At 57.7% G+C, this 25959-nt stretch overlaps 2 protein-coding genes across 8 annotated transcripts; one reads left to right on the plus strand and one right to left on the minus strand.

Annotated features, from left to right (window-relative positions):
- Positions 1–7562: 7562 nt before the first annotated feature.
- On the plus strand, positions 7563–18259 carry PTOV1 (PTOV1 extended AT-hook containing adaptor protein). 2 transcript variants are annotated; one of them, XM_086690490.1, is made up of 13 exons: positions 7563–7717; positions 12402–12539; positions 12655–12737; positions 12821–12878; positions 12966–13073; positions 14616–14771; positions 15261–15347; positions 15449–15522; positions 15599–15656; positions 15932–16036; positions 17502–17699; positions 17787–17856; positions 18127–18259. In XM_086690490.1, exons 1-12 carry the CDS (start codon positions 7637–7639, stop codon positions 17796–17798), a joined length of 1158 nt encoding a protein of 385 aa, XP_086546616.1. In that variant the 5' UTR covers positions 7563–7636; the 3' UTR covers positions 17799–17856; positions 18127–18259. The 2 variants fall into 2 exon arrangements, with proteins under 2 accessions (XP_086546616.1, XP_086546615.1); XM_086690489.1 differs by lacking the exon at positions 7563–7717 and adding an exon at positions 9522–9832.
- An 805-nt stretch (positions 18260–19064) lies between these two features.
- Positions 19065–25232, minus strand: PNKP (polynucleotide kinase 3'-phosphatase). Of its 6 annotated transcripts, none has more exons than XM_086690472.1 (17): positions 25086–25232; positions 24640–24803; positions 23939–23985; positions 23313–23615; positions 22341–22420; positions 22194–22251; positions 21996–22103; positions 21620–21691; positions 20633–20681; positions 20455–20525; positions 20282–20374; positions 20108–20204; positions 19959–20020; positions 19619–19728; positions 19453–19540; positions 19312–19373; positions 19065–19225 (listed from the first exon to the last, which is right to left on the minus strand). In XM_086690472.1, the coding sequence occupies exons 2-17, from the start codon at positions 24788–24790 to the stop codon at positions 19108–19110; spliced, it is 1569 nt and encodes a 522-aa protein (XP_086546598.1). In that variant the 5' UTR covers positions 24791–24803; positions 25086–25232; the 3' UTR covers positions 19065–19107. The 6 variants fall into 6 exon arrangements, with proteins under 6 accessions (XP_086546598.1, XP_086546596.1, XP_086546597.1 ...); XM_086690470.1 differs by having other exon boundaries at positions 21359–21691; XM_086690471.1 differs by having other exon boundaries at positions 24559–24803.
- Positions 25233–25959: the final 727 nt, after the last annotated feature.

The following is a 25959-nucleotide window of genomic DNA, read 5'->3' on the forward strand; positions in this document are numbered from 1 at the left end:
GCTCTGTGGCTTTGGGTAGGTCCCCACGCCTCTCTGAGCCTCAGTTTTCCCTTTGTCAAATAGCGGCTTCCTCACAGGATCGAGCATGAGACAGGCTCAGCACAGTCCTCCCCACAGGAAAGCTGCTCTTAGCTTCTGTTGTCCTCACTGGCCAAATGCGCTTTGTTTTGCTTTTTAGGTTTATTTATTTCTGAGAGAAAGCGTGTGCACACGCGTATGTGCAAGCGGGGGAGGGGCAGAGAGAGAGGAGACGGAGAATCCCAAGCAGACTCCATGCGGTCAGCTCAGGGCCCGATACGGGGCTTGATCTCACGAACCATGAGATCGTGACCCGATCCGAAATCAAGAGTGGGATGCCTAACCGACAGAGCCACCCAGGCGCCCGCAAGTGCACTCTTAAGGCAAGTGTAGCGGGCCAACCTGTTTCTAACGGTGCATGCCAACTTGTCAGAATCACCAGAGCATCCGTGACCGTCGGAACTGGATGAGTGACTAGTTGGAAGCATTTCATTTTTGATCAGTTTGCTTTTGGACCATGCATCTAGAGCTGGAAGTAGGAAATTCCCGAGAATTCGCCCGATGGTAGAACATAACTTTAGAAAAAAAAGGAGGGCAAAAAACGCTTAAACACCAACACATGAATAGTTGTGAACCTGGCTTGGGTGAGAGAAAATGCCCAGCTGACAGGAAGGAAGACCATGAGAAAAAGGAGACCTTCTAGAAAGGATCTATTTGTCTCAAGGTACACCAAACTCACTAATACATATTTTTCCACCATCTTGGTTTTTTTTTTAATTAACCTTAAAAATATATTGATGCCACACACGATTACAGTTTCATAAAGCTACAAAGGCACTGAAGCGTGTCGCATAAAAAGTTCCCTTTCATACCTCTTCTCCCCTCTCACCCCGAACACACACACTGAGCAAACCACTTTCTTCCCTAGAGGCAGACGTACCAGTTCGGTGTTGGGTTTCCATGCATTGGGTTGTAGAGACGTTTATAGTTTCTTAAATGTTTTACATTCGTGGGGTCAGTTTGTCTTGGGTTTGTTTGTTTGTTTGTTTGTTTTGTTTTGTTTTTCCAATCAAGTAGTGGCCTTCTGTCCACATCATTCATGACACTTGGCTCTGTTAAATGGCCAAGTCCGCACGCCATCTGGTCTGTGCACACTGTTGATGTGTGACAACCCCCACCACCCAGTGACTTAAATAGCAAGGATTTGCCTCACAGTTGCCCTGGGTCAGGAATCCAGACACAGCAGAGCTCCTGCCTCTGGTTCAAGGTCTGTCCAGGTTGCGGTCAAGCTGTGGGCCAGGGCTGCCGTCTCATCCGTAGGCTCCACTGGGGAAGGGCCCACTTCCCGGCTCGTTCTGTGCTTGTGGGCGGGTTTCAGTGCCTCACAGGTGAAGGCCTCTTCATAGCGCAGCTCACGGCATGGCTGGCGGCCTCTCTGGAAGTGAGCGAGCACCCAAGATGGAAGGGAAGCCAGCGTCTTTTTGTAACCCAATCGTGGGAGCGATATCCCCATCACTCTTGCCGTGTTTTGTGCGTCACGACCACTCAGTAGGCCCAGCCCACACTGAAGCATAATAATGAGAATGTGATCCCGCGAGGTGTGGGGGGTGTGGGGGCCAGGTTTGAAGCTGTTTGCCACACTGTGGGTGGCAGTTGGCTAGCTGTGCAGTTTCACTTAAAAACGCTGCGGAGAATGAGTGTGCACATACTTTCGTGTCTACTTTTGCTCCCTTGTGCCGGCATTCCTGTGGGAAACGCTCCTAACAGCAAAAGTTCAAAATCGAGTAGGGTGCTGGTTTTCGTTTCTACTTCTGACTTTGTAAAAATTGAATTTATTTTTTGTGTTTATAAAACCTCCATATGGTTCACACTTTAAGAGGTTCCAGAGTTAACCCAATGGATGGTCTCTCCCAGCTCCCCCTGGAGATCAATTACCAATTTTCTAAGAATTTTATTTATTTATTTATTTATTTATTTATTTATTTATTTATTTATATTGATTGATTGAGTGTAGGCTCCATGCCCAGCATAGGGCTTGAACTCATGACCTTGAGATTAGGAGTCATACCAGGTGCCCCTCAATTGCCATGTTTCTTATGTATCCTTTAAAGATCTACACAGGCAGGTGGAAGCAAACAGAAACATTCATTTTCTGGCTTTGCTGTCCAGTGGCAAGCCCACTTATATTTCTAAAACAGCTTTACTGGGGTGTAATTGATAAACAAAACCTGGCACATATTTAATGTATACACTTTGATGAGTTTGGACATATGCGTACACCCATAAAGTCATTCCTGCAATCAAGATAGACCTCTGTCTGTCACCTCCAAAAGTTTCCTTGTGTCCCTTCGTGTGTGTGTGTGTGTGTGTGTGTGTGTGTGTGTGTGTGTGTGTGTCTATGTCTATGTGGTAAGGACACTTAACATGAGTTCTGCCCTTTTCCTAAACTTCAGCGCCCAGTAGAGGATTGCTAACTGTCAGCAATATGTCCTACAGCAGATGTCTAGAACTTAGATTTAGCCTATTTTATTCTGTAGATTCCTTTATTCATCTGACAAGGCATCTTGTGGTTTATTCCAGGGCAAAAAGCCCTCTGTTCTTTTTCATGGCTCCAGAGTATTCCCTTGTGTGAACGTCACCGTTTTTTATTATTTATTTACTTGTTTATTTATTTTTAAGTCTTTATTTATTTTGAGAGCGTGCAAGCGGGGGAAGGGCAGGGAGAGGGGAGGAATCTGAGGCAGGAGCCATGCTGTCATTGCAGAGCCCAGTGAGGGGCTCGAACTCACGGACTGTGAGGTCATCATGACCTGATCCCAAGTCCAGAGTCAGGCGCTTAACCTACTGAGCCACCCAGGCGCCCCTGAATGCCACCGTGTTTTACGCCCCCCATTGTTAGTCATAGAGGATGCTTCTGGACTTTTGGGGTGCCCGCTTTAAACCGAGACAGAACTGCCAAATCGCCCCCTCCAAAAATATCTGCTTTCTCAGTAATTCGCCGGTATAGATCTCACCGCATCAGAAGAGGCTGGGCGGGACACAGTCCTCTCCGTAGGAGGAAGAGCTCTCGGAGCGTTTGGAACTGGTGGTGGCTAGAGGCAGGTGTGAGAAGTGCTGTGGTAACAGGGATGGGAAGGCCCCATCCTGAGTTGATAGCCATGGTGTGTCTTGAGCAGGAGGGACAGGAAAGTGAGGCGTTCACGCCTGATGCCCCTCATTTTTTCCATCAAGTGAGTCAAGGGCTTCTGCCGAGGTTAATCAAGAACCCCTCCTCAAGACCACCCCCCTTGGCCTGTCCTCAGCCATGACCTCAGGCTCTTGCCTCCTAATCCTTGGTTTCCCTACCTATAGAGTGAGGACAAGATTGCCAACCTCATGGTGTGAGTTTAAAAAGGAAGTACTAAGTGTAGTGTTCAGGAAATACTATCTATCATTATTGCTTTCCCAAGAATGCTATTCTTTTTAAGTTTATTATTTTGAGACAGAGATGGCAGGAGTGGGGGAGGGACAGAGAAGGGGAGAGAAAGAGCGAGCAAGAATCCTAAGCAAGCTCCACACTGTCCGCACAGAGCTTGATGCGGGGCTTGAACTCATGAACTGTGAGATCATGACCTGAGCCGAAACCAAGAGTCAGATGCTTAGCCAACTGAGCCACCAAGGCGCCCCTAGAATGGTGTGTGTGTGTGTGTGTGTGTGTGTGTGTGTGTGATGGTATGTATATGTATATATATACACTATCTATATCTATATATATATGTGTGTGTGTGTGTATATATATATATATATATATATATATTTTTTTTTTTTTAATTAAGTGATCCAGGCTGGCATCAGCTCTTGACATCCAATCTGACCCACTCTGCTGTACAGGCTACTCCTGAGCACCTAGAGGAACCTTCTAGACGTTCTGGTTGACACTGGAGGTCATAAATTTACAGTTCATGTGTTTGAAAAATATTGATTGGTTGCCTGCTAGAGGCCAGGGCTGTGGCCGTGAAGTTCTCTCGTATCTGTCAGGGGAAGCTCTGATAAGCTGACCTTGAAGGACCCTCGTGAGAAATAACCCCCCGCCACCACCTGGAGTCTAATGTGGATCAAGCTGTTCCCCCTGGTGGCTGTCCACCAAGAGTGACTCAGGGGTCCCGTTGCTTTCATTCAATAGCCAACCCCTCCATTTTGAGGTCCTTGGTCTCCAACAGTGGGGGTAGAGCATGGGCATGGAGAGGACTGGGTGCACAGGCTTTTACCTGCCTGTGACCAGAGGTGGTGCTCGCGACATCGTGGTGCTCACGTTTATGTTTCCACTGGTGAGGATGAAATCACCCCCATCTACTATGGGGGAAGCTGGGACACGTGGTTTTCTGGTGTGCCCTGGAAGGGAGAATGGGGTGTCAAACACATCACCCCACTTCTATAGAGGTGTAGAGGCGGAGGGCGTTCTGGGGGTGCACGAGCATTTGGACGTAGAGAACTCTGTTGGGCTTTTGGGACATCGCTGTGAGTAAGTGACACGTGATGGGATGCTTGTCCTTACAAAGCTCCCAAGCTGATGTGGGCCCACAGATAATTAGAAATCATGATGAGAAAGCTTAAGGAAGCTTATATAGAGCCTGGACGCATGTATCTGGCAGACCGTGTTTTTTTTTTTTTTTTTTTTTTTAAACGTAACTTTGTAATAACAAAACAAAACAAACTTCAAGACAGAGATCACTTTGCTCACCTTTTGTTGTATAAGGCATTGTTGTTTGTCCATGTTGCCTTTGTGTCCTTGTCTGTGTCACCTACACATCCAACCTGAAGTTACTCCCAATCTGCCGTTTTAGTAAACTCAATCATGTTGGTTAAACGGGATTATTTAAAAAGGACATTCATATGTCAGGATAGACTGGGTTTGGCTGCATGAACAACTTCCAAATTGCAGTGACTTGAAATAACAGAGGTGGGTTTTCTCACTCCTGCTACATAGAGGGTCAGCTTGGTGATGCTGATACATCTGGAACATTGCCAGCAGCACAGGAAAGGCTTAGAGAGCTTTCGTCCTGCTCTGGTAATTAAATGCTCCACTGAAGGCACATGTCATTTTCCTCATATCTCATTGGCCAGAACTAATCACATGACCCCACTCGACCATAATGGGGTCAGCAGGTGCAATCATCTCTTTAGGTTTGCTTGAGAGAGAGAGAGAGAGAGAGAGCGCCAGTGTGGGAAGGGCAGGGAGAGAGGGGGACAGAGGATCTGAAGCAGGCTCCGCGCTGACAGCAGGGAGCCCGATGGGGGGCTCCAACTCGCAAAACCGCGAGATCATGACCTGAGCCAGAGATCGACACTTACCCGACTGAACCACCCAGGAGTCCCAACAAGTGCGATCCTTTTCATTGGGGGGGGGGGGGGGGGGGGGGCAGATGGAGTTAGAAATAGATGGCAAATGGCACTTATGCCCATCTAAGCACTTTGAATGTTTTAATTAAGAACATTTAAACAGACATTCAGGGGCGCCTGCGTGGTTTAGTGGTTGAGCTAAGGCTGACTCTTGGTTTTGGCTAAGGTCGTGATCTCACGGTTTATGAGTTCGAGACCCAAGTGGGGCTCGAGCTGCGGGGGGTGTGGGGGGCGGGGGGTATGGAGCCTGCTTAGGATCTCCCTCTCTCTCTGCCCCTCCCCCACCCACTCACACTGTCTCCCAAAATAATAAATAATCATCTTTTCTGGTTTTTTTTTTTTTTTCACCGTTTATTTATTTTTTGGGGGACAGAGAGAGACAGAGCATGAACGGGGGAGGGGCAGAGAGAGAGAGGGAGACACAGAATCGGAAACAGGCTCCAGGCTCTGAGCCACCAGCCCAGAGCCCGACGCGGGGCTCTAACTCACGGACCGCGAGATGGTGACCTGGCTGAAGTCTGACGCTTAACCGACTGCGCCACCCAGGCGCCCCATCATCTTTTCTGTTTTCTGTTAGGACCAAGATCTTTTCTTTAAGTATTGGTTTCCCACCTGTCAAAAACATCATATTCTTTTATAAGCTACATCTGCAAAGCACAAGTTATTTGTCATTTCCAGCGCTTTATTTTTTGGGTTTTTTTTTCTTTTTTTTAAGCAACTCATTTTTATTTCTTCTAATGCAGGCTACCTGGTTTCCATATAAACAAGTCTCTTGCGTTAACATTTCATTGGTTTGATAGGATTAAGTTATTAACTTAAGAGCAACCGGCATAAACAGGTTCGGTAACAGTTTTCAGGAAGTGTTGACAGATGGGAGCAGAATTGCTTAGTCATATTAGCCCGCTAGCCTGGGCAGCAGATTTCACAGATGAAGTGGGCAGTTGCCTTTTAAACTGGCACACCGGGTAAGCAAGGTGGTTTCGGAGAGCTGTACTGTCGTATAACTCATAATTTCTGCCTACGTTTTCTTGTCACGTTCGGGGATGTTTCCATTTTGCTCCCGCCGGAGTGTATCCTGGCACAATTTTCTCTCCGCTTATACGATCCTGGGAATTCACACCCACGCATGTGCCCTGGTGGGCGCTGAAGGATGCTGGAGAGCAGGAGGGACGTCAGAGGAATCAGTGTGGATAGAGCAGCAAGCAGCCAGCATGCAGGGCACTGGAGGAAGTTTGCGTTTAATTCTAAGGGAAGCCGCTGGGGTGTTTGGGTCAGCAAAGCGAGAGACACCGAGGAGGGGGTTTCCAGACAAGGGTTTGTGAAGGCTTGGACCAACAAGAACGGTGAGAAATTAGGACTTAGGGGGATGAAGGAGGCTTCTGTCCCTGTGGTTCTGTCTCCCTGCTGCCAGCAGTGGGTTGTCCAGACGTGGATGCTTGTTGGGGCTCTGGAGGTAACTGTTGCTGTCTAACTTGTGGTCTGGGCCCGGAGAGCACCGGTTCTCCATCTGGTCACAATCCAAGGCCGATTTGGATCTCGGGGCCAGGTTGGAGCCGGCCCTGGGAACCCCTTGGGCGGGCAGCTGAGTGGGCGGGGCAAACAGGGTGGGAAATACAGCCAGCCTTTCTCCTCTTTCACCAGCCACTCCTGTCCCATCTGCTGCTTGCCTCTCAGGACTCTGACCTCTAAAGGTCTGGAGCGTCCCGGTGTCTGTCTATACACATGCCCTTCGTGATCTCAGTGTCTCATCGACTCAGACACTGAAGATTCTCAAAGTTGTATCTCCAGACTCCCCTATCTACATCACTTAGTCAACATCTCAAAGTTAACACGCATCACAAACCACCTGGCCCATAGTCTGCTCCCTTTCGCTAAGTGGCATCTCGGTACAGGCCAAAAACCATGGCATCGTCCTTCACGCCTTTCACTCACTCTCTGCCCAAGCCCTTTGGGCTCTGGCTTGGAATAAACTGTGGAAGCGACCACCTCCACTGTGGCCACCCTGCCTGCCATCCATCCCACCTATGCCTCTTGTCTGGATCATCGGCACAGTCCTCTCTGCCCTTCTGCTTCCACTCATCTCCTACCGGTTTATTTTCTTCCTCTCTTTTTAATGTTTATTTTTGAGAGACAGCAGGGGAGGGGCAGAGAGAAAGGGAGACAGAGGATCTGAAGCAGGCTCTGCACTGACAGAACTCAAACGCATGAACCGTGAGATCATGACCTGAGCTGAAATCGAATGCTTAACGCACTGAGCCATCCAGGCACCCCTACCGTTTTATTTTCAACACAGCAGCCAGAGGAATCCTTCCAAAAAGATGTAAGTATTTCAAAAATTATTTCTCGGTAGGCAACATCTGCATAATGTAAGAATTCCAGATAGTCTAAGAGAGGCAGCTGAATCTCCTTTCCGTCGCTGTGGCCCCATTCCCTCTGCGTGTTGCCTTCTCTCCTCAGAGGCCACTGTGGGTCCCATTCTGGTAGACTTGTAGAAATGTCATTTCCGAGTATTGTAGGAGTGATTTGTCTAAAAATAAGGGAGTCTGTGTCACTCCCTTGCTGAAAACCTTCTGGTGGATCCCCAGCAGAGTGAGATTAAAATTCCAAGTTCCATGGCAAGGCTGCAGGTCCCTGCTTGTGGATCCCAGCACCTCCCCATTTCCACAGCCCTCCACCCTCAGTCCGCTCCAACTGTGCCGGCTTCCCTTACTTTCCTTCTGCCCTCAGGATTGTGCCTTGCTGTTCCCTCGTTTTAGGGCTCTTCCAGCCCATAGAGAATTGCAGGCTACCTAAAGGTGGGTACCCTGACTTCTCGTGGTCACCATGCTCTCGTCCTGTGCATTTGCTCTATTTATCACACTTATCACAAACTGCGATTATTTTGTTTGCTCCAGTGGACTTTGGGCTCTGTGGGGGACTCTGTCTGTTTTGGTCATCACAGTATACGCACTGCTCGCGCAGACTGGAAATAGTAGTACTAATAACGATTTTTCTTTTTAAAAAAAAATTTGAATGTATTTATTTTTGAGACAGAGACAGAGCATGATCAGGGGAGGGGCAGAGAGAGAGGGGGAGACACAGAATCCAAAGTAGGCTCCAGGCTCCGAGCTGTCAGCACAGAGCGCGACGCAGGGCTCGAACTCATGGACTGTGGGATCACGACCTGCGCTGAAGTCGGGCGCTTAACCGACTGAGCCACCCAGGCGTCCCAATAACGATTTTTCTTTAAGTTTTTATTTTATTCACTGGTGTTCATCACAATTCTTAAAAAAAAAAGATTTAACATTTAAGTGGTTACTAGGCTGAGTAGTGATCTTATATTAACTCATTTAATCCTCATAGCCTCTTCACGGTTACCTATTACCAACAGTTAAGAAACAGACAAATTTAAGCAGAAAATGTTACACAACTCCTAGTAAGTGAATACGCAGTCCTGTAATAGCTGAGTGTAGAGTGAATCAATGAACGGCCCGAGTGGCAAGAAGCCCGAGAAGGTACCTGGGGCGGTAGGCAGAGCCTTAGGGCACTGGGACCAATGGGCACGCAGCAGGGACTGGCGGCGTCTCTGGGGCCGCTGGCCCCGCCCAGGCAGGCCGCGCGGGGGACGCTGGGATTTGTGGTCTCCGGCCCACCTAGCCACGTCACTGCCTTCAAACATTAAGTTCTCTCCTGGTGCAAGGTACGATCCGTATCCCCAAACTTCTAGGTAGGCTCCTTCGCCACAAGGCCCACTATTCCCTTATTCCTGTTCTTCCTAAGGTCTCTTGGTGTAGTCTCCCGGCTCCGCGACTAAGGGTAGGGTCTCTTGGTATCCTGTCCCCCAGCCCGAAGCCAACTTAGTATCGTCGTCTTCGCTTATCACCCCCCGTCCACCCTTCCGTATGGCCTCTCCCGCCACACCCCCCTGAAGTTGTTGCTCGCACGTCTTCCCAGTTCCTCCCCCTCTAGCGCGAGAGGCCCAGAGCATCTTCCAATGGCCGTGTTCCCCGCCCCACACACCCTCTCCGCTTCCTGAGGCTCCCCCAGCCCTATTTTGGTACAGCCCGGCCACGCCCCCTCGCGGACGCGGTTGGTACGCGCCGCGCTCCCCCGCTCGCCGCAGTGGTTTGGCCGCGGCGACCCCTCTCCGGCGCCGCGTCCCCCGCGCTTGGTTCAGCCCAGCCCGTCTCCCCCGAAGCCGCGCGCCCGCGCCCCTCAGTCGGTGGAGCCCGCAGCCCCCCGTGCGGCCCGTGGCAGCCCCCAGCCCGCTCGGCCCGCGCCCGCCATGGTCCGTCCGCGCCGCGCTCCGCACCGCTCCGGCGCCGGGGGCCCCCTCGGGGGTCGCGGCCGCCCCCCACGGCCCCTCACGGCGCGCGCCGCCCGCTCGCGCTCCTGGCCGGCCAGCCCCCGGGGCCCGCAGCCACCGCGGATCCGGGCCCGCTCGGCCCCTCCCATGGTGAGCCCCCCGCCTTTTTTCCAGAGCCTTCCACGGCCCCGCCCCCGCCAGCCCCTCCCCCGGGCTCGGGTCTTTGTCCGCGGCCCCCTCTTCTGTGGGGTCTCAGGATGACCCGAAGGGTGGTCCCGGCCGGGGCCGGGTTCCCTCGTGGAACCCCCCCGGGTGGTACGCGCCGTGCTCTCCCCTTTGTTGCGCGTTTAGGCTGGGGTGGCGGGGGTGGGGTACGGGGGCGGGGAGGGCTCAAATTACTGCTGACTCCGCGTCCCGATTTAAACGCGGGGTGGGGGGCGGGCGGGCCGACGGCAGGCGTGCATGCTTGTTTTTCCAATTGGAAAGTTGGTCTCTCTCCGCGCAGGAAATCTGGAAATGGGGGAGGGGGCCGCGGGGCCGCGGCGAGGGGGGCCCGCGTGTTGCACTCGCGCGCCCAGGTGTTGCACCTGGGGGTGTTCCTTCCCGGGCCCGCGCGCGTCTGCACGGCGCCCGTGGCGTGTGCGTCCGGGATTTGCACGCTCGCCCAGATGTGGGATGCTCTTACAGAGTGCAACAAGCCCAAACGTAAACATCTGGCTTTGTCGGGACGTTAACTGCACACGCTTCCCCAGACCTAAAATAAGCGCATACTTTTCAAAAATCTTCAGGCGCACCTGGAATGTTAGGAAACCTGCACGTCTCGGCGTTTCACGCTTGCCCAGATGTGCGTTTTACCCTAGGCTGGCTCTCGAGTTCGCTTCTTTCATACCCTGCGCCGACGTTGTGCGTGGCATGGAGCTGTGGCAGCTCCACGCAGGCCTTAAAACAGGTTTTTTCGTATCTTAAACGTAGACAGGAAGACTCTGAACGTCTCTCAAAAGTTAAACATACCCCTCGGCTCCACTGTCTTACAGGGATGTGTTCAGCATCTGCATCTAGTTCAAAAGCGCTTCCCGGTCCTGAAACTGCACCCTAAGGCTTTCATCCTCCTACCAAGTACAAAATAGGCTTCCCTGTGCAGGAAACAGTTCACACGTCAAACGCACACATCTGCCCCGATATGAGATTTCCTTTAGGACCGCACTTAACTCTCGTCCTTAATTGTGGTCGTGCACTTGGACGTACCTACCCTGTTGTTGCAGGTAGACCTGAGTTTTTAGCTAGGAATTCTCGGTCTTTACGTTCTAGACCAGAACATGTTTTAAGCCTAACGTGGTCAGCTGGCCCTCACAGACAAAGCAGACTTCAAACACGTGCTCTCCCAGTTTACACTGACCGGATCCTAAAGTGCATTCATCTGGCCCTCCGAAGGCTCTTCAGCTGTGGGCTTTAGGCACATATTCTCCGATGTTCTCTGCCCCACCTGTGGCATCTCCAAACCCGGGACTTCAACCCCCGTCCTGCATCTCAGACCCAGCCCGGCCCTGAACACGCACCAACATGTTCTTATGCCAAGATTCTTCTCTTTGGTTTTCTTCCTGATCCGCTACCATTGCCCATATTCCAAAATCACCTGTCCAGGTGGAGGACGTGCTTGCTCAGGTTTTTTTGTTTGCTTTTTTAAGCTCCTGGAAAATCCGAGTTTTACTGTCTTTCTGGGACAGAAAACATCTGTGTGCTTTATAGGAAATGCAGAAAGTGCCCTCTAATATAAGATGAAAAAGAACAACGCCCGTTAGTAATTTTTTCTGCTGCCCGGAGGCATTTACTGGTGAGATTTGTAGGGGGTACTTGCTGCCAGCCTGTTCCAAAGCCTTTCCTTTGTTTGCTTTGAGATGTCTTTGGTTTAGGGGGAAAAAAAGGATATCTGGGAGAGTGCCCTGTGAAGAGTAGAACGTGTAGCTTTCCTTGGCTTTGTTGCTGGAACGTTCTCTGGGTGTTCTGCAACCACTCTCAAGATGTCGTGTCTGAAACCCCTCTTGATGTTATTACGCTCCCTCTTCCAAAAGTTTCTCTGCCTCCCTGGATGGTTCTGTTCTCTGTGCTTTGGTTTCCCTTCTCCACCCCCCGCCCCCCCCCCCCCCCCGGGGTCTGCAAGGGAGGGAAGGAGGGCCGGCGACCACCTTGGAAAGGTTGGCAGGATCTAGGGGAGAGAGTCCAGACTTTCTCTTGAGGGCCATGGGGGGCTTTGGAAGAGTTTCCAGCGTGGGTGGGTTGGAGCAAACCCATGTGCCAGGCAGCCAGCTGCAGTGTAGACTGGTGTGTGCATTGTGGGGGCTTCATGGAGGCCTGGACCCTCGGACCGCTGGCTTCTGAGTTGGGTCAGGACAGAGGGACCAAGAACTGATCGGGCCAGGAGGGTGAGTGAGTGGCATCTCCTGAAGGGGGAGGGATGGTGTTCCGGGCCAAGGGCACAGCTGGAGCAGGGAGCAGACCAGTGTTGAGGTGACAAGTGGCCGGGGAGGAGGGGCTCGTAGTGGCAGGGAAAGGATATGTAGGTCAGCCACTTGGGGCCTTTGACTCCTGGGAGGAGTGGTTTGGACGTGGCCCCGGGAGTTTCTGAGCAGGGGGTTTGGGTCTGAACGCTGGGGTGCGTGTGGTGGACAGGCTGCCCCTGCGGGTCCTTCAGCCTCGGCTTCCCCCCTCCCCTCTGCCGCAGCAAGGTGCTCGGGTCTTTGGGGCCCTGGGTCCCATCGGGCCCTCCTCGCCTGGGCTCGCCCTCGGGGGCCTGGCTGTGGGCGAGCACCGGCTCAGCAACAAGCTGCTGGCCTGGAGCGGTGTCCTCGAGTGGCAGGAGGTGAGCCGCGGGGTCCCCTCGCGAGCCCGGGGGTGGGGGTGGGGGGCTGGCCCTGTGTGTGGGGCGGGCCCGCGCACCCAGGTTGTGCCCGGTGACCCCCCCACCCCGCCCCCAGAAGCGCAGACCCTACTCGGACTCCACGGCGAAGCTGAAGCGGGCCCTGCCCTGCCAGGCCTACGTGAACCAGGGCGAGAACCTGTGAGTGGCGGGCAGGGGGCAGGGGTAGGTGGGTGGCCGGGGCTCCCCTGACTCGCCATCCCCCCCCCCTTCCCCCACCGCAGGGAGACCGACCAGTGGCCGCAGAAGCTCATCATGCAGCTCATCCCGCAGCAGCTGCTGGTAAGACCCACCTCCGGCCTCCCCAGGCCCGTTTTCCCGGGGACCCCGCCCCTGGCGGTGACCCAGCTGTCCCCTGGCCGCCCACAGACCACCCTGGGCCCCCTGTTCCGCAACTCCCAGCTGGCGCAGTTCCACTTCACCAACAGAGACTGCGACTCCCTCAAGGGGCTGTGCCGCGTCATGGGCAACGGCTTCGTGAGTAGAGCGGGACCCTTGGGCGGGGGGCCGGGGGCCCCAGGCCTCCCTCCGAAGGAGTCTTGGTCCGTGTCTGAACACGCGGGTGTCAGGGAAGGCAGAGCACGGAGGACGCGGGCGGTGGCGCCAGGGATGCGAGTGAGCGGAGGGCCCCGGCTGGCCCTCCTGGGACCTAGGAGCCTGTTGGGGACGCGGCACGTGGCAGGGACCCAACTGAAGATGGCCATGGGGGTGCGGGGAGGGTGAGCCGGGCCAGGGGGATACTCCGTGCCGGGGCCGTTCCCTCGTCCGGCAAGCGGGGCTGGCGGCGGGACGCCTCAGGGCGGTTAGCGGGAGTGAACTTGTGTGGTGTTGGAGGAGGCGGCCTGCACGTGTGGTCGACACCTGGTCAGCGTGGGCTGGTGAGTGACTGTGACATGGGGCCGTCAGGGAGTGAGTCTGGTGTGGTCTCTGCAGCCCCTCCGGTCTGGGCCCCAGCGTCTCATCCGGGCCCTGATCTCAGCGGTGAACACCCCCACCCCACGGGGGTCTGGTTGCCGAAGGGGACAGGTGCTCGCGGGGGGTGGGTGGCGAGAGAGGAGAGCGGATCCTCCGCTCGGGACACCACAGGACTCGGCTCTGGGGTCCCCTTTGGGACCAGGCGCCTCCTTCTGCCTACTGTGTGGGCGCGCCATGACCCCCAGTGTCCAGGTAGATTCCCGTTCCCTTGGGGCCCGGACCAACCGGGGCTCGTGATTGGCGCAGTCTCTTGCCCGATGGGCCGGCCCTGACCTCAGCGCCATTTGCTGAGGGCCTGCCGTCTGCCTGGCCGACGGGCCCGAGGGCCACGGGAGAAGCGCGCCAGCACGCTCCTGGTGCTACCTGGCCGGTCACACTCCTGGTCCTGCTGGGAGCTCTGGGAGGACGGGCCGCGCCTTGGTCCGGGAAGGCAGGGGACAGGTTCCCTGAGCAGGTGGCCCCTGGGTGACAGGACAAGTCAGGGGTATTCCCCGAGGTAGCCGCCTCTTTGTCCCGACAGCCCAGGTAGAGAGGCCTGTGACACTCCTTTCTGACGTCATGCCAAGGAGGCATTGGCGTCTCGCGTAAAGACGTTTATGTGGCGGCGACCACGGGACTGTCGTTAAGCCGTCTTACAGATGGGAAAACTGAGGTCCAGAACATGAAGTGATTTGCACTGGGTCACGCACGTAGGAGGGAGTAGAGCTGGGGCTGCGCCCAGTGTCTCCCTGGAGGCGGCTCGGCCGAGGCAGGCCCTACTCTGGGGACAAAGCGGCATCGAGAGGGGGCGACGCGGTGGAGGCGCCACCCTCTCAGGATCCTCCTGCCTCAGCGGTGGGTCCCAGGCCCTCACCACAGATTGACCAGCTGAGGGAGACCCCCAAGTGCACATTCACATGCTCTTGCCTTGTGCTGTGGTCTCTCACTCGTCACGGAAGGCCACAGGGCGACTTTGAGGACTTCTGTCCAGTGACGACCTGTCCCCGAGACAGGACAGTCTCTGGTTAGCTTGGAGGGGTCTCTGACTTCCTGCCCCCCCCCCAGGCGGGGTGCATGCTGTTTCCTCACATCTCCCCCTGCGAGGTGCGTGTGCTCATGCTCCTGTACTCGTCCAAGAAGAAGATCTTCATGGGCCTCATCCCCTACGACCAGAGCGGCTTCGTCAACGCCATCCGGCAGGTCATTACCACGCGCAAACAGGTGTGCTGGTGGAGCCCAGGCCAGCCCTGCCCCAGACTTGTCAGCGCGGCTTGGGGGGGGGGGGGTGGGGGGGTGGAGGGCGGTTCTTCACAGGAGGGCCTCCTACACACAGCAGGGCTTGGAGGTGGGCGGCAGGCTTATGGGGAGGGCTGCTATGCGGCTGGAAGGCTCTGGAGGGTAACTGTCCTGGTTCACCCCTTGCCAGTTATTTATGAGTAGTGTTCCCGTTTGTGCAACAAATTGTAGGGTTGTCTGGGTCTTAGGGGCAGACCCTGTGAGCTTTGTACCCCAGGTTGAGCATCTGAGACTTGTTCTGGGGCACTGGGGAGCCATGGAAGGTCTGTGAGCAGCTGAGGGGCCGGGCCAGCTCTGGGGCTGTGGCCAGACTGCCTGGAGACGGGGGCCAAGGTCTTCAGGACAGCTCTGAGGTTCCCCAGAAGCATCCCTGGGGCACTCCCAGGCATCGGCCCCACTTGTGTGTTCCTGCAGGCGGTGGGTCCCGGTGGGGTCGCGGGCCCAGTTCAGATCGTCAACAACAAGTTCCTGGCGTGGAGTGGGGTCATGGAGTGGCAAGAGGTGAGTCCTGGGGGGACCTGGGCGACCTGAAGACCAGCATGTCTTCGCTGACTGGGGTGCCTCCCCCCTCCTGATGTCTCCCCTCTTCCTCTCCCCAAAAGCCCAGGCCTGAGCCCAACAGTCGGTCTAAGAGGTGGCTGCCGTCGCATGTCTACGTGAACCAAGGGGAGATCCTGTGAGTGCCGGGCTGGGGGCGGAGGCAGCGTCTTGCCAAGACCCAGCTTCCTGACCCCCGTCCCCTTGCCCCGCAGGAGGACCGAGCAGTGGCCAAGGAAGCTGTACATGCAGCTCATCCCGCAGCAGCTGCTGGTGAGTGTGATGGGAGGCACTCGGCCTTTGTGACAGACAGCAGACCGTGGGGTGGCCGGGGCGCTTCCCCGAGAAGGGGGCACTGGAGTTGCCGGCTGGAGAACATCCTAGACGGAGGGACAGCACGTGCCAGGGCCCTGTGGCCAGCTTGTCCGGCAAGTGAAGATAGGCGGGTGTGGACCCGGTGGAGGTCAGAAGCGGGGGCGAGGCTGGGCGGCGTGGCTGCGGACCGTTCTGGGCACCCTGTCTCACGGCGCCGTCCGGCCTGCCCGCAGACCACACTGGTGCCGCTGTTCCGGAACTCGCGCCTGGTACAGTTTCACTTCACCAAGGACCTGGAGACGCTCAAGAGCCTGTGCCGGATCATGGACAACGGCTTCGTGAGTGCGGCGTGTGCGGGCTGGGCGAGTGGGTGGGGGCGCGGCCGGCCGGAAAGGCCCCCCTGGGCAGACGGGGCCGGGTCCGCTCTGTGTTTGAAAACTAGAAGGCGGATGACGGCCGGTGGCTGTTTCCCCAAAGCCAGCTGGGGAGAGAGTGGCGGCAGCCCTCATGGTGACAGCCGGTCGGCCTCGTGTCCAGACACCTGTCGGCTCCCGGTCCACGGGACTCCCTGGGTCTGTGCCGTCCCGGACACGTTTTATAGATGGGGAAACTGAGGCTCAGAGTAGGACTCGCACCCGGTGTGGTACCGGCCTCCAGGGTCGACTCGGAGTCTCACCAGAGTCTCGAGGGGCTGGAACCACTGAGTGCTGACCCGGTGCTCCCAGGTTCCTCCTCCACGGGGACCGGGTTTTCTCATGGACAATCCGAGGCTCCGGAAGAGCCCTGTCAGGCAGCGAGGTCTGTCTGCTCCCAGCCCGAGCTCTCAAGGTGCCGGCTTATCCTCCAGCGGTTCTTGACCTCAGTTTGTCTGCGAGGGGAGGTGCGTTGTCTCGGTGCTTGTGAAAGCACAGCGTCGCCACGTTTTGTGGACGTTTGCAGTCACAGGCCGGCATGCGTCCCCAACTATCTGATTCCGTCACAGCAGCGCAAGTGTGTTTGGAGGGAGGGCTGTGTGTTTCTTGTGTCACAAAAGTTTGAGAGCACAGCGCTCCCACGGGGGAAGCTGGAAAAGCCGCGCGTGCACCTGGCCGGCCCTGCCCAGCGTTCCGCGCTCCCTCGGTGGGGCCGGGGCTCAGGTAGGAGCTCCCCCTGGACACCTGCCGCCGCCGTCTCCCTGGGGTGGCGCACAGGAAGGCACAGCCCCTTGTGGTTTGAGGGGCCTTGGGAGTCCTTGAAGTCAGCCTCAGTTTGCCCACCTATAAGCCGGGGGTGGTGACTGGAGAGCAAGGTCCAGGGAGGCAGAGCGGGAGCGCTTCTCCCGAGGTGGCTGTCCGTTCGGCCGCGTCCCTGGTTTGAGGGAACAGTGTCGTTGACCGTTCACTGGGGATTCATGGTTGGCACTTGAGCTGCTCCAGGGCCTACGTGTGGGGGACTTAGTGCTGCGCTTCCTGGGGCCCGAGGGGGCCTCTGCGAGTCCCGGCCATGGCCACCTGGCGCCTCGGGGGCAGTCCACGTACTCGCAAGCCCACCATCGCCCTGCTTGTCGTGGGCGCCGTGGTCTCCTTGGAGCACGTCGCAGCCAAGTCCCGGTGCCTCTGTGCAGAGCCCGTCGGTTCCCAGGCCGTTGCGGGCTTGTGTGTCCTCGTCCCCAAGCGGTAGCGACACCAGGGCCGGGGGGACGGCGGTCAGGACGCAGTGTGCCGCGGCTCCAAGGGGCGCCGGCCCGCGTGCTCGTGCCCCGGTGGCCGTGGGGAGGCGCATCCGCACCGCGGCCAGACGGTGACCCCCGCCCCCGCCCGCCAGGCCGGCTGCGTGCACTTCTCCTACAAGGCGTCGTGCGAGGTGCGCGTGCTCATGCTCCTCTACTCCTCGGAGAAGAAGATCTTCATCGGCCTCATCCCCCACGACCAGAGCAACTTCGTCAACGGCATCCGGCGCGTCATCGCCAACCAGCAGCAGGTCCTGCAGCGGAACCTGGAGCAGGAGCAGCAGCAGCGGGGGGTGAGGCCGGGACTCCCACCCCTCCCACCCCTCCCCCCACTTCCCAAGTCCCCGCCACTGACGCAGCCCCCCTGCCTTCCCCCGCAGATGGGGGGGTAGTGGCCACCCCCAGGCTGGGCCCCTCCAGGAGTCACAGACGAGGCCCCCGCCAAAACCGGTGAGTGGCACCCGGCCCGAGTGCACGAGGGACCCTCTGAGGTATCTGGGGCTTGGGGAGCAGTCGTGTGACTCTGGTCTTGAGACCGGAGCCGAGAGGCATGTCGGGGAAGCTTCCGGTAGCCCCAGGCCTGCTGGGAAACTGCAGCCCTCTCCCCCAGGAGGTGATGGAGCCCCGGGCGGGGAGAGGGCTCGCCCCTTTGAGCCAGGGCCCCTCCCTGAGGAGCTGGGAGGCCCCGTCCAGCCCCTCCCCTTCTGCTCCTGCCCCCAGGTCAGATGCTTCTGAGCAGGGGCCCCTGGGATGGCAGCCGCCCAGCAAGATGGGCTGGAAGACCGCGTCGTGAGCTGTCTCCAAGGACGGTCTCCACCCCTGTACGTTTCCCCAATAAAGTCTTTTAAAAGCCCATTGGCCACCGCGCTCCATGTCCAGAAGCCTTGGCCGGGGGTCCTCAGACTGGGTGCATTGGCTCCCAGAGAGCTGATGGCCCAGCCCGCCCCCTGCTGTGGGGGGTGGGAACGTGCATCCTTGTGATGAGGCGGGGGCGGGGGGCCCGCTGAGAGCACCATCACCTGAGCGAAGATGGACGGGCCGCACGTGGAGCCACTTATGCCTTCAGTGGCAGGTCGGTCCCCTGACTGCAGGCCCTGCTGTGCCTAGTGGTCCCCTCTTCGAGGCCAGTCGCATGCCTGGGTCCTGCTCCCCGCTGCCGCTGGGGTTCTCTCTCCATCCCTTTGGGTTCGACAGGTCGTGCTTGGCCAGCAGCAAACACAAGCTGGGGCCGGGGACCTGCCCCCTGTGACTGTGTTCCCAGCACCCCCTTTACTGCTGCAGGCCCTGCCCCAAGGTCAACTTCAGCTCGCAGTTTCTCACTCACCAAATCCAGCTCTTATCCTCAGGGTCACAACACACATGCTCCTGCACTGGTTCTGTAGCCTGGCAGCCACGCGCAAGGAAGACCCTACCCCGCCCCCCCGGGGGGCCGTGTCCCTTGCGGGGGCTCCCCAGCCTCGGTCTGGAGCACCCACGGCCATGGGCTGAGAGGCCTCAGTTACTCCGGCGGGAGAGGCATCTGGCCAGACACGCTCAGGACAAATCCCACCCCGGGAGTCCCCCCCCCCCCCCCCCCCCCCCCCCCGCTTGGGGACTAGCCAGGTGCCAGTCCTTGGCCGGGCAGACCACCCTTCTTCCCAGCACAATGGTGCCCGAGCTTAAAGGAAAACCATTTATTGGGGGGTGGGGGGCAGGGGCAGCTCAGCCCTCTGAGAACTGGCGGTACAGCCGCTCGAGGGGAGGCTCCACATTCAGCCGGAACGGGATTTCCAGGATGGCCGAGAAGCCTTCCGCCAGCATCGGGGCCTCGAACTGCTTTCTGGTGGCAGGGGTGAGGAGGGGAGGTGAGACACAGCCTGGGCCCCTGGCGCCCACCCGCTTGGAGCCTCCCCGCGGCGGGCTCACCTGTAGCCAAACATGACGACGTCGGACACGAGGGCGTGAGAGGAGCCGGTCATCTCTCGGAACTGTGGGGGGTGGGGGTCGGGGGTCAGGCTGGGAGGCGGGGGCTGGGATGGAGGGGGGCGGGGGCACGGGCCAGCTCACCCGGTTGTTGTGGCGCGCCTGCTCCAGCGTGGCACCGAAGAGGAAGCAGCGGCAAGGGACCCCTGCGTCCCGGGCGCACTTAATGTACCTGTTGGGCCAGGAAGGGGCCGGGCTGGTGAGGGGCCCCAGGCCCGCCCTACAGAGGTCACCTGGGGGACCCTGGTACCTGGCCCGGGTGGGAGGGTCCGGGTTTGTGTTGTCGATCACGACCCGTTTCCTTTGCTTTAGAGCGGTCTCGCACGTGGTCACGCAGCGCTGCCATGAGCCCAGGGTGTCCTGGGGGACACGGCAGGTCAGGAGACCCGGTGGGGGGGGCGGGGGCACGCAGGGACCCAGAAGAGGCACAGAGACCCAGACGGAAGTGGGGAGTGAGCACCAGGACAGGGGCGGGGAGGCCTTGCGAGGCGGCACGGAGACCTGGAGGGGAATCGGCAACCCAGTAAGGAGGGGAAAGCGAGCGAGGGGCCGGGCAGCACGGCCCTCGGCCTGGGGCGTGGGTGTCTCACCCGGTTCACGTGGACGTAGCCAGCCGACACGAGATGCTCCTGCAGGAAGGTGGTCTTGCCAGCTGTGAAGCGGGGGACGGGATCAGGGGGCGCCCGAGGACCCAGAGAGGGGCTGGGGCTTCCGGATGTCAGGGGGTCAGGTGTCTCACCCCCAGGAAATCCCACGGCGACCACCACTTCAGGGCTGTGACTCAAGAGGGAGCTGGCCTCAGGGAGGTAGAGCGGCCCCGAGGGGGAGACGGTTCTCTGGGAGGGGTGGCCGTGATGAGTGTGACTCCCGCCTCCCCCCTCCCCCCCCCCCACTCCCTCCCCGAGGGCCTCACCGGGTCAAAGGTGGGGAGCACAAAGCTGGCGACGGGCCACTTCAGGAAGAACTCCTCCGGTGTGGCGAAGGGCAAGCCAAGGTTGAGGGCAAACTGGGAGAGGAGGCGGGGGACGCGGAGGTCAGACAGGGTGGGGACGCGGCTCCAGGCGGGCAGGGGACGGGGGGCCTCACCAGACGGTCCGCACAAGAGAAGTCTTTCTTCTTCCGCCCCGGGGCCCAGTTGGCTGGGCGTCCGGCTGCGTCTGGAACACAGGGGACACACCCCCGCGTCCACCAGCAGCCTTGGGGACACACGTTCCCCAGCCCTAGTGGGTCCATCCGCACACCCTCCCCATCCCCAGGCCCTTACCTCCCACAAAGACACTGTCCCCTACGGAGATGGGCACGCCCTCGTTGGCCTGGGGAGGGACAGGTGACGGCAGTAAGGAGCCTGCTTCCACATCTCCCTGGAGATGCTTGGCTCAGTCGGTGCCCTGCTGGAGGCGCCACCCTCAGGCCACTTCTCACCCCCTTCACCGCCACCGCCCAGATCCCGGGCTGTTCCATCCTGGTTTGTGGGCTTCTGCCCTCACGGTCTGTTCCCCACATGGCCACCAGAGGGTGCCAGTTCCTGCTCATGTTGACTCCCCCACCCCTCCCAACCCTACCGGGCACCACCCCTTGCTCCCCTGCAGGGTAAAGGGGAAGCCCTTACCTGGGCCCTCAAGGCATCACAGTCCCACACCTACCCGCCCTGACCTCATACCCCTCTCTCTCCCCCTCATCCACTCAGGTCCAGCCACCCAGGCCTCTTCACTGTCCCTAAACACCCTAGTCACAGACCTGCCTCAGGACCTTTACACTTGCTGCTTCTCCCACCTAGACCACTCCTCCTAGACACCCTCATGGCTCCCCCCCACAACCAGCTTCAGGTCTAAAAGGCACCTCGAAGAGACCTTACCTGACCACCGCAGGTACACCCTGCCTCATCTTGCCTCGCTTCCTCCCACTATTTTACACACCAGCGTGTGCACGTACAGTCTGCACCCTCACTGGTATGTGGGTGCCCCAGCAGGCCCGTCTGGTACACGGATACCTTCAGCTCAGGAAGCTGTTGAACTTCAGAACAATTGCACACACAAAACAACCAACAAGCGACTGGTTTCCTCCTTGACTGCTCTGACTTTCTGAGTTCAAGAGCATTGCCCTCACCTACCAACAGAATGTGACACAGAAGGCGAGGACCTGGGGAGGGGAGGAGAGGAAGAGGAAGGAGGCAGGACGGCAAACCCCGGAGACCTGTGGAGGGGAGGCCGGGCAGAGGGAAGAGGGGAATGACCCAGACGCCGAGGCTCACCTGCTCCCGCAGATGGTCCCACATGCCGATCACCGGCTTCCGGTACAAGCCGGCGTGCGTGGCCACCAGCACCTGTGGGTGGGAGTCACTGAAGGCAGACACCCTCCTGGGCTCCTTCCCAGGATCCTCCAAGGATGCTACCCCAACCCTCACCAATCCAGAGAGAGCTCCCGGTGCCCCAGAACCGGCCACTTCTGATGAGTTTCTCAGCATAACCCCGCCCAGACCCCGCCCTCCACCTCCCCACTGGCACTTACGGCTTCTCCCCAGGCCCCTGTCCCCTCCTCTCTGTGCCCCCAGCTCAGCATCTCTGTTCCCCTCTCTCTGGGTCCCCACCCCCCACCTCCACAACCCTCCGACTCCCTGGCAGCCATACCTGAAAGGGAAGGCCCAGCTTCTCCACCACAGCCTCCACCTTGGCCTTGAACTCCTCTGCTGGCAGCTTCCCGCGCCCGATGCCCATCTGGTTGGTGAAGATCACCAGCTGGGGAGCACACGGATGTCACCTGGTGCCCTCCTCGCCCGGGCCCCGGCCTGCCCTGTGGCCCAGCCATCATGCACAAAGCACACGCACCTTGTAGCCTTCCGCATCCAGTTCCCGGAGCTTACGGGGAATCTCTAGGTACAAGATCCTAGGGCGGATGGGAAAGGGGAAAGGGGTAAGGTGACGGGGGACCCCCTGTGGGTGCCTCACTCACCCCCTTGTTCTGCCTCCTATCACCTCCAGTCACTGGGGCCAGTGGGAAAGACCTTCCCAGAGCGGGTGGTGATGAGGGTCCCATCCAGATCAAAGGCGGCCACCTGATGGTCAGCGAGAAAAGAGGAACAGCAACACTGTTACGCCTCCCATCCCCCCCCCCCCCGCAGGCGGAGACTTACCACTCGCCCTTCACCCCTAGGGAAACTGAGTCACAGAGCCTCCACATTTTACGAGAGGGCAAAGCCACAGCAAGGATGTGTCCCTGACACCAGAGCGTAGAGCCTAAATCTTTACCCTACTGCCTCCCACTTCTTCTAAGCGCCTCAGTATTCCAGTCTTTAAAATGGGTTTCACGGGGCACCTGGGTGGTTCGGTCGGTTAAGCGCCCGACTTCAACTCAGGTCATGATCTCAGGGTTTGTGGATTCAAGCCCCACATCGGGCTCTCAGCGTAGAGCCCGCTTCAGATCCTCTGTCTGCCTCTCTCTGCCCCTCCCCTGCTCACTCTCACTCTCTGTCGCTCAAAAATAAGCATTAAAAATTTTGTTTTTGGGGGTTCGTATCCTGCCCACCCTCCTCCCCTGGCCTTCACGCCAGAAGTCTAATAACCCTGGAAATAAAAACAGGAGTGGGGTTGTTTGGGTACTAACCGCGTGTCAGGGGCTGTGCCTCGTGCTTTGCATGGATTCAGCATTTTACTGGGGAGACTAGTGGCGCTAAGGACACGTGAAGTAAGGACACGTGAGCTCGGGTCTCTGCTACAATGTGCTACACCTGCTACCATGATTGTGGCTCGTTGCTGAGGTTACTGCGGGTCAGGCCGGAGCTGACATACATCCACGCCCCCAGCGCCTGACTGTCATCAGGTCCACTTCTCAGACAAAAAAAAAAAAAAAAAGTGGAGGCCTAGAGAGGTTGAATGACCTGCCCAGGGGCACACAGCAAACTTAGGGCCAAGCCTCCGCCTGCGTGGCTCCTTCAGCTTGGCCCTCACCTTGCCCCGGGGCTTCACCCCAGGTGCTGTAAACACTAGCAGCTTCTCAAAATTCTCCCAGCCGGAGGATGACTTCCGCATCCGCTTCTTCTTTGGTGGTTCAATGTCCCCTGAAGCGTCTGGAGCCACCGGAGGGGTGCCGGGTGGAGTGTCTTGCTGGGATTCAGACGTGCGGGCCTCTTCCCAGCGCAGGGTTAGCGGGTGGAGGCCGTTGACCAAATACAGTGTGTCCCCCACCCTCAGAGAGCCTTCTGCCCCCGGACTCAGCTCCTGGGTCCCAGCAGTTGAGGGGTTAATTCCCAGCTGCAAAGGGAGAGAGCCGAGCTGGCATTAACTGCATCCCCCACCAGGAACCTCCTCTAATTAAACGGGACTTCTTTTCCCCACCTGCCAGTCAGATCCATAAGCCCCGCCTCTTCGCTGTGTACCACCAATCAGGAATCTGGAAATGTTACAGGCGGCCAGCCTTATCCAATTTAAATGTGGATGGATCCCCAACTGAAGAAGGCTTCTCTATTGGCCACACCCCCTTCCCTCCAAACCAGATTTTTTCCAATGGGCCTGTTCCCGGCCGGGTTGCTATTCTTGCCCAACGCCATCCCCAGGCCTCACGGAGGAACTGGTACCTGTTTCACTGCCACGGTCTTAGTCCCAGGGTCTGCGACCAGCTCCACTGAGGGTTGAGAGGGTGGAGTCAGAATGTGCATCCTTGTGTGATCGTTTTCCTCATTACTGGAGAGCACGGCCAGCTTTACGCCACAGGATGGGGGCCATAGCACCCATTCCGGAGGGGAAAGCAGTTTATTTCTAAATGGGATCGGCTCTCTCCTTTATATGCAGGAATCAGATAAAGGCCTTAGGACTGCCTGTGACGCGGGTTCTCGCCTAGGGACAGGGCGGGCATTTTTTCCGTAAAGAATTGGCTTCTCCCTGATGAGCCGTGTGCTTAGGTGCAGGTCCTGGGCTTCCCCCGTTACCACCTAGGCCTGCGTAGTACTTCTCACCATAGGATCGGCTCTCTCCTTGTCAAGGGTCGTGACCTGACTCAAGCCTTCCCGGTGACCTGTAAGCATTCTCCTCTGACACCTCTATAGGGATTGGTTCTATCCTCTCCCCACTAAGGCGTCTGGCTAGTTCCAGGTCAGGCACAGCCTCTTTCTCTTCCTATACTCTCCAAAGGGCACCTATCAACTTCAGGACTAGCTACACCACGTAATTCCGCCTGGTGGCCAAACATCTCCCTTACTGGACCGGCCGTCCAGCTTTCCTGCACCGTGTTCCCGCTCCAGCAGCGGACCACACCCCCTGCAGCCCCGGCCCCGCCCACCTTGGTTTCTGGAGCACTTCCGGTCGGTAACCCGGGTCAAGGGTCCCCGGCCGAGGACCAGGGCTTGCCCGTCCGAGGGCAGGAAGATGGGAGGCGCACTCCCAGGGGGGCTCTCCAGCCACAGGCGGCCCTGGGGCTCCACCTCGGCCATCCCTAGCGCCGGCCTAAGGGGAAGTAGGTAAACAGGTTTGATTGACAGAACGCCCTCAAATTGCCACAGGAAGTCCCTCCTCCTCCCTCCCCGTCCACCAGGAATTTCCCTTCTTCCGCTGAAGGCTCCGGAAATCCCACCCTCTTGCCGGCCTCAGGCTCGCGCCGTTTCCCAGGCGACGACGCCCCGCTCAGTCCTGCTGCGAGCCCGGATCCCTACGTCCGAAGGCAAAAGCCAAGAACCTCGCGCGCGCCCTCAGCTCGGCCCACGCTCACCATGCCGGACCGGGGCTCACCTGCCACTTGCGACCAGGGAAGTCCAGCCCGAGGCGCTCTGCCCGCAACTCCACCGGCTTCTTTCTCTGTTTCTCGGCGGACGGAAATGACTCGTCCTACGAAAGGGGGCAGGGCCTTGGCTCCTCCCATTACAGGAGCCCCGCCCCTTTCCAGAACGGCCCCTTTGGTCCTCCGGTGCTCTGACCTTCATCTCTCCCGCAGCAATGGACGGCTCGGGCCAGTAGGGGGTGTGGGTCTTCTTTTCGCAGATTTTCTTTCCACGTTGAACTCTGTAACATTCATTCCCTTAGTTATAGCGGGAGAAACTTTTTTTCTATTTGATGATCATTGCCAGTCCAAGAAATCTCCGCCCCCGACAGCAGCCCTGACCCTCAATACTTCGATTTTCTCATCTGTAAAGTGGGGATAATCGTTTCCATTCATGGGGTTACTAGGAAGATTAAAAGAGTTAATACATGTTAATAACTTTATAAAATTGTTTGGCTGGTAGTTCGTCCTGTTTATGTCTCATCTGTTGCGCATTCCTCCGGTGGTGGTCTGATGGGAGATGAAATTACAGGTTTACTGGACCCCGCCTAGACTTGGGATCAGGTGCCAATTTCAGCTCTGTCAGGCGGAAAACCCCCGGCCTCAAGTGGAGGTTCCTGGTTTTGCTGGGGTCTATGTGGACTCAGAACACTGATTCCTTAAAGACTATTCACATTCCAACATTCATCTCCCTGAAGAGTGGGGATCTATGGTCACACAGGGCTGGAATCCCCACTCCCACCCTGTGAATCTCTCTTTTATCTGTAAAAACTCCCAGCTTTGCACTGAAAATCCATGAAATGCTGCTCATTCGGCTTCAGGAAATGTTTGTTGAATGAACACAAC

This window comes from Puma concolor, chromosome E2 (genome assembly GCF_028749965.1).
Source record: "Puma concolor isolate L17-30 chromosome E2, mPumCon1.1.hap2, whole genome shotgun sequence".
In the NCBI taxonomy this organism is placed as follows: Eukaryota; Metazoa; Chordata; class Mammalia; order Carnivora; family Felidae; genus Puma; species Puma concolor.

Bases quoted from the DNA above. Each gene is read 5' to 3' on its own strand.
- PTOV1 (XM_086690489.1), top strand. From the start codon at position 9,662: ATGGTCCGTCCGCGCCGCGCTCCGCACCGCTCCGGCGCCGGGGGCCCC. The intron at 12,879-12,965 runs GTAAGACCCACC...GGCCGCCCACAG, and splicing joins TCATCCCGCAGCAGCTGCTG to ACCACCCTGGGCCCCCTGTT. The intron at 15,657-15,931 runs GTGAGTGTGATG...GCCTGCCCGCAG, and splicing joins TCATCCCGCAGCAGCTGCTG to ACCACACTGGTGCCGCTGTT.
- PNKP (XM_086690469.1), bottom strand. From the start codon at position 24,790: ATGGCCGAGGTGGAGCCCCAGGGCCGCCTGTGGCTGGAGAGCCCCCCT. The intron at 23,986-24,558 runs GTAAGGGAGATG...CTCAACCCTCAG, and splicing joins AAAGCTGGACGGCCGGTCCA to TGGAGCTGGTCGCAGACCCT. The intron at 19,541-19,618 runs GTACCAGGGTCC...CTGGCCCAACAG, and splicing joins GACCCTCCCACCCGGGCCAG to GTACATTAAGTGCGCCCGGG.